The sequence below is a fragment of the Pithys albifrons genome, chromosome 9, assembly GCF_047495875.1.
Source record: "Pithys albifrons albifrons isolate INPA30051 chromosome 9, PitAlb_v1, whole genome shotgun sequence".
Classification (NCBI taxonomy): domain Eukaryota; kingdom Metazoa; phylum Chordata; class Aves; order Passeriformes; family Thamnophilidae; genus Pithys; species Pithys albifrons.
Window position 1 is genome coordinate 13145774 of NC_092466.1, and position 7239 is coordinate 13153012.

Sequence of the window (7239 nt, forward strand, 5' to 3'; positions counted from 1 at the left end):
CTGTGGCTGCTGCCACTGGCAGAATCACAGAAAAACTGAGTTTGGAAGCATCTGGCCTCCTGAAGTAGGTGCTAGCATCTCCCATCCCTTTGCACTGATATGCAGTCTATTCTCCTGCCAGCTTCCTCCAAGACAACTAATTAAAGTAAAGAAACTGTGATAGCCTGATCTACCTAATCACACATTCTCACTGCTTTTCATTTCCCTTGTCCATGGTGTGGAAGAATTCTTCTGCTTTCATAAATTCACATAACTTCTAACATTCCATTGTGAGAGCAGCAATAGCTTTACCTTAGTTTAACAAAATCCTACACTTTTAAGAAAAATTACTTCTGTTGTGATCCTGTACAGTACTGCCCTTTTTGCTTTACCATCTCTAACTGAGATCTGTAAGGACTCTAATTACACCTTGCTTCTTGCACGACTTTTTCTTCCTGCTGAAACTTCCTAGAAGCAGCAGAGTTCCAAATCTGCCAAGGATCTTAGGGAAGAGAACTGGCCCCTGCACCAGGTACCATCATCTTTTCTTATGAACCTAACGAGGTAGAATAAATAGTGCTTCAATACTCAAAATGTGATTAGCAATAAATGTTGTTCTGCATTAATTCTCTGTGGACAGCAGCAGTCAGTATTCTTAAGAGCAAGTTCCAGGTACAAGTTTAAGTGTAATGAGTCCTTATTGATGTTAAAGGGGTCTGTATGATCTTTGATTTTCTTTCCCTTGAGATGTCTAAGGAATTACTCCTTTATTAAGGACATAGGTAAGGTTTAATCAATAAGGAATGTGATCACATAGAAAACAATTCTTAGCAGGGAGACTTGTAAATAAATAAATAAAACCAGACGGAAGGCACCACACTCTGTGCTCAGGCCATGATGAGAAAATAAGCAATTAGAAGTTAAGATGAAAAAAAAACTTTTTAAAAATACATATATTGGAGAATAAATGAACTGGTGAAGGTTTATTCAGCTTTATGATGCTGTGTTTGAAGCAATCCCATTAGACAAGGCCTTTTTTTTCTTATTTATTTGAAGAGAGAAAACATCTTGACTGTCAGGTGCAGTAGTAGAGTAGAAAGGTGGTTGCAATTTTCTTGCCTTCCCTTCTATTATGTCAGGCTGGGGCAGAATGATAATGAAACAGTGGCCCTGAAGGCAACACTCTGGACCAGAACCCAAAAGCAACTGCATCGCGGCACATTTCCCTCCGTAACAATTAAAGGCGGTGAGAACATCTTATCACAACCTCAGAATATTAACATGACAACTAGTTATCTTAAATTACAAAATGCTGTCATTAGCCTTCATTCCCTGACTGGCAGCAGGAAGACATTTGTAAAACAGGGATGTATCATGAACAAAACAACTGAACTCTTCTCCATCTGAACATGAACAGAAATTACAATTTATTTCAATACAAGTAAGCATGCAAAGACTAATCAAAGAATGGACTGCCTTCTGCCTGTTCAAGTATGACTTCATTTTATTTTTATTAAATAAAAATTCACTGACCAAGTTATTAAGCCACATTCTCCAAAACATCACAAGTTTGATCTTTTCCTTAAATAATGCCCTTTACAGTGCCTACTGTATCTAAGTAACCAGCTTTATAAGTATCTCTGCAGAAAACCTCCTAACCCGAAAGCATCAAGTCCACTGCCTGATCAACACTTCTGATGTAATCAGAATTCATTCAGTCTTTTCTGTTTTTGTGTCTGTGAAATGAAAGCTTTGCACCTGTAGATTATGCATCTACAAAATCTTCTTCTGTTCTGTTGTAGTGCAATAACTGGTCTTCTAATCCAAAAGTATCAATCAGCTGAGTGAGACTCACTTTCTTGCCACCTGCAGAAAAGGCTGACTGTAGTTCATACAGCATCAGCTGGGTGCTGCTTCTCCACTTCACTATCAAAGCCTGCAGTTCACACAGGTTGTTCTGAAATTGGGAAAATAGAAAACAGAAATTGCCATTTGCTGACCTGTGGGGGGTTTGATACCCTGCAGATATTGTTATAAAATGCCTTAAACTTACACAATACACAAAGAGCACACACCAACAGACCAGGGAGTCAGTGTTTGCCTCACCTTAGATCGATACATCTTCACCAGTTTGAGCCTACGAAGTAGTTCTTCCTTCTCTTGCACTTGTTTCACCAGCCTTACTTTTTCTTCCAGGGACTGCTGCTGACCAAGATCAACCTGTAGCACATCCAAATTCTCTGCTGATCCACAGGGATCACTCTCCTGTGAGGGACTTTTGACACATGTATTTCCAGTGCCGTTTCTTTCCTGGTTTTCAGAACCATCTTTTAATGTGGAACAATCTGTACTTGTCTTTGACAGGCACCCTGTGGCAGGATCAGCACAGTCTTTTTCTTCAGTGTCTATTTTGAGCCGCTTTGCCACTGTAAAATTGGCATTAAATGAACGTCTTGTTTTCCTTAATCGCTCCCTCAGAGCTGCACTCATTTGCTAAAACACAAACAAACAAATAAAAACAGGTAGTGAGAATAATCTTAAATTTTTATCAAATCTCTAACTTACCTGGTTATTATTTACATAGAATATGTAACACAATTAACAATCATTGTAAAGCCAGACTTCCTGATTCTTTCTATAGCCTTCACAAACTTGAACAACTGTAACTTCTTCCTTTCATGTGTATTTGCACACACAGCTGTAAGATATGGAAAGATGTAACTCCACATTTTCTAGGACCAAATCTTTTATTCTATTGAAGCAAACCTATTCATCCTGTCTTTGTGCAGAAGAAATATAGCATATTTCAACTTGGCTAATTCTATTCTATCAAGTTCAGTTTCCCCCTCTAGTTTAATGGAGATAAGGGGTTATTTTCTGCTGTTCCATCTTACCACACATATACATCTGCACTAGCACTAGTATAAAACATCTGTATTATACTTGAGCATATTGCAGATATCTGTATAACTCTGACTTGTTTGTGCTTTGAAATACTTCACCAATAAGCACCTAAAAAGTTGGTGGTTTTCCTCAAAATAAGTTAATTATTTTTTATAACATGTCTTAACATTTTTACTTACAGAAATACACTAAAATACAGGAGCATGGGATTAGGTAAGGAATACTTGCAAACTAGCCCTGTCCTGCAGAGATCTGGATGCTGTGACAGCATCACTGTAACATGTGCCAGGATGAAGACCAAAGCAGAGCTCAGCACTATTGAGGATATACAAACTGAAAGCAGTGCACTTTGTTACAGTGCAGGCAGAAGTCACAGCAAGTCATCCTGCATGCACAGCAACCCAGAAAAGTAGGATTTGAGAAAGCTGAAAATGACAGGTTAAAACAAACAAACAAATAAATCACCACCAACCCTAAACAGTATCTAAATTTATTAGTATGTCATTTAGGTTATGTTGCTCCATCACTTTGTGTTCAAAGGAAACATCTGCATATTCACAGCCAAGCATACCAAGCACATTCCTTACCTGGATAACCCTATAGCTACAGGTGTAAAGTACCTGTCCTGAGCCTTCCAGCAAACACTATTCTCAGTGACTTTTGACTCCATTATTTCACAAGAATTTTTTTTGCTATGAAGAATCATGTTACTGAAAAAAAAAAAAGTTTCCATACCTGTTTCCCTGAACTAGTCACCTGTGGAGCTGCTGCTCCAGAATCCTTTGGAGTATTGCACAAAGATGGCAATTTATCCAGCATTGGTTCCTCCATCTCGGGATGGATAGCAGTCTCTGTTAAACAACAAAATGAATTATGGTGTCATTTCCACCTGATTATAATGAGCCATGTGGCTGCAGAAATGAGTACAAAGATCTAGTATGGAATTCTAAAGCTTATTTTCTAATTAGCATGTTCAAAAAAGACATCTGCAGAAGTTACACAACTGTTTCATGTGCTAAGGAGCATCTTGCTTGGAGAACAGCTTTCCTTCAAGAGGGATGCACGGTACTGCTAATTGCTGTAAAATATGTTACCATGAACTTTATATATTACATTTTTCCCTCACTCCTAAAGCTCTATGGAGAACAGCTTAGGAAGCAACTGAACCCATTATGGTCTGCCAATAAATCCAAGGTCAAATCCTGCAACATCAAACTCATAAAAAAAATAATCACTCCAAACAAACTGTATTTTCTTAACCTGAACGACTCTTACTGCTTGTCTAACCCAAAGGAATAGTCCTTATTAAGTCAGTTATTAAGAAACAGTCCTTTCATTTAAATGCATCCCAGATAGTAATAAAAGGATTGTTGGGAGCCAGATCTTTGTTGTCCACATTGTGTAAACTATTCCATCTTTTCTATAGAAGAAAATTGGGTATCCAGGTCTGTGAAAATAATCTGCTGTATCATTTGATCTTTCAGGGGGTGCTGCTTAACAAAAGTAATTACTCACAGAAGTAGAATGTTTGATTAACAGGTAACATCCCCGTTCCCTCAGAAAGGCACGTTAATTAAATTGTTAAGTCACACCTCCCAGCACGAACCAACTTCAAATCGATTTGGTGTTTGTTTCACTTAGTTTAGCAGTTATGAAGCACCTGCTAATGACCAGAATGCAGCTGGAAAATCGACAACTACACCTCTGCTCACCTGAAAATTGCAATTAGGAGTTTTGAAACAGAAGCCTTGCAGGAATAAAATGCTGTAAACAAGTCACTGGGGAACGTAACACGGGCACAAGGGCTCCCTCCTCAGAGATGAAAAATGCCAAGGCTTCAGTATGGCAAAGCCTTAATACCCAGCAACCTGCTCCTCTTGGCTCTCTCCCAAAGGACGGAGGTTCTCATGTATCTGTAAGATAAATGAGTGCACGTTCCCTCCCAGGTGTTCAAAACTGAACACACTGTGCTCTGTTAAAAAGCCCCAGACCCTTCGTGTGCAGTTGGGTATTTTAGCAATCCATCAATTTAACAGCCAGCCCACAGCATCCATTAAATATAATGAAAGTTTATCAATATTATTCCTCAATGTAAGCAAGAGCCTAAAAGCTACATCTTGCCTACGTATAAAGCATGTCACAAATATGTAACTTTAGTAAACAGCAAAATCATTTCAAGCCTGAGTTGGCTTAAATAGAGAGCTTTAAAAAAAACCTCATAAACAGTGCCTCTCTGCCTTTACTTTCTAATGCAGATCCATCTTCCAATGACCATACGTACCACAAATACTTTGCTTCACTGATGCTGTTCCTGGACAGCAGAGTCACACGGATCTCCCTTAAAACCCCAATATCGTATCCTAAGAACCCTTGGCGTTTGCAAGCAGTGATGCCTTTCAACACAGAGAAATGAACTATTATTATGTCCAGCAAGTAAAGAAAACTTGGATTAGAAGGGGAAAACACGATATTGGACTTCACTACTTACTTGATTTTGAACTTTGGGTAAGTCAGTGAAGCTTCGTTCTCAGCTTTCCTGCTTATAGGCCCGTTCTATAACTCACTGTTTTCACTTTCTCAGCGGAAGACTCTATTAACACTCAATACAACCTTTCCCTCGCCAGCTCCCACCCGTAGAGAAGCGGGATGAGACTGGGCAGGCGCTCAGCAGAGACGGGGCCGGGGAACGCGTTCCGAGGGGATGCACCCCGGAGGGCTCCGAGGCACTACAGGAACAAACCCACTGCACAGACGGCTGCGGGGCGAGGGGAAGCCTCTGTGGGAGCAGGAGACCCCAGCGGGCCCCAGGAAAAGAAGAATCCCCGCGGGCCGCCCCGTCCCGTCCCTGCGGTAGAAGCGCCCACTCCGATCGCGCTCCAACCTCCCGCCCCGCGCGGGGCCCGCCCCGCGCCTGCGCACCAGGAGGGGAGGGGCGGGTGCGCCTGCGCAGAGCGAGGGGCGTTGCGGGGCTGGGGCTGGGAGAGTGAGGGGTCATCCCGATCCCGATCCCGATCCCGATCCTGACTCCCCGGGGGCCCTGCACACAGTTCTGTTGCATGTGAGCACGCACGGCGGTGCTGTGCCACTCAGGCCAGCGCGGACCTGCCACTGGGGCCTGGGCCAGGTGCCGTCTCAGAATTACAGAATCACTTGGTTTGAAAGGACCTCTGAGATCATCGAGTCCAGCCTGTGACCCAACACCCCCCTGTCAACTAGACCATGGCACGTTCGACTGCCTTGAACACCTCCAGGGACAGACTCCCGCCTCCCGGGGCAGCCCTTTCCTGTGTCTGATCACCCCTTTCTGTGAAGACATTCTTCCTAATGTCCAACCTAATCCTCCCCTGGTGCAGCTTACGGCTGTAAGACTGTCCTGCGAGTGTCCCTGTGCCAGGGAGAGGAGCTCATGCCTCGGCAAGGGGCACAGGCCCCCATGGATGGCACGGCAGGCACAGCCCATGGCACAGCCAAGGGAACCACAGCTCCCCACCTCAGGTGCCATTACCCTTATCCCCGGCACTGTCTCCTCACAGCCAAGGGAACCACAGCTCCCCACCTCAGGTGCCATCACCTTTATTTCAGAATCACAGACTATTCTGAGTTGGAAGGGACCCACAAGGATCATCGAGTCCAACTCTTAAGTCAATGGCCCATGACCTTGGCATTATTACAACCAAGTTTTAACCAGCTGAGCTAATCTCAGCGTTTATTCCCAGGCACTGTCTCCTCCCAGCCAAGGAAACCACAGTTCCCCACCTCAGGTGCCATTGGCTTTATCCCAGACACTGTCTCCTCACAGCCAAGGGAAAGACTGTACCTGAGGAGCAGGACCTGAGCCCGCACTGTCTTGGTTGTGGGGAAGGACAAGTGAAAATGAAGAAACTTGACTGGAGAGACAAGCGGGGAGGTTGTGACAGGGACAAGCTGCAGCAGTCCCAGCCGTGGCTGCTTCGTGCAGTTCAGGGTTAGAGAGACCCTGGTACTCAAAGGTGCTGCTGAACCAAATGTGATTTTCCTGTCTCTACAAGCAAACAACCCTTCCAGCTGCACACCTGGCTTTCCCACATGGATTCACGTTTCTCAAAACTGATTTCTACACAATGTTTTTCCAATATAACTGTCAGGACCGACAAAAGGAGCTGTACAAGCCGTAACAGCGACAGCTCCCAGCCCGCAGGGATGAGGTACCAGCAGCTCCTCCAGCAGCACCCACGGCCAAAGTGCCCCAAGCTGCCCCTGGACACCTCACACAGCTGTGCTGGGAGCTGCACACGTGGCACAGGCACCCACATGCCCTCGCTGGATCATGCCCTTGGCTTGTGTGTCAGAAGTGCATTAGTTTCCTGCCTGGTTCCT

General features: G+C 43.8%; 1 protein-coding gene across 2 annotated transcripts; it reads right to left on the reverse strand.

Moving 5' to 3' along the window:
• Positions 1-985: 985 nt before the first annotated feature.
• On the reverse strand, positions 986-5758 carry SFR1 (SWI5 dependent homologous recombination repair protein 1). 2 transcript variants are annotated; one of them, XM_071563626.1, is made up of 6 exons: positions 5372-5758; positions 5165-5276; positions 4596-4796; positions 3619-3734; positions 2086-2472; positions 986-1936 (listed from the first exon to the last, which is right to left on the reverse strand). In XM_071563626.1, the coding sequence occupies exons 4-6, from the start codon at positions 3712-3714 to the stop codon at positions 1745-1747; spliced, it is 675 nt and encodes a 224-aa protein (XP_071419727.1). In that variant the 5' UTR covers positions 3715-3734; positions 4596-4796; positions 5165-5276; positions 5372-5758; the 3' UTR covers positions 986-1744. The 2 variants fall into 2 exon arrangements, with proteins under 2 accessions (XP_071419727.1, XP_071419729.1); XM_071563628.1 differs by lacking the exons at positions 4596-4796; positions 5165-5276.
• Positions 5759-7239: the final 1481 nt, after the last annotated feature.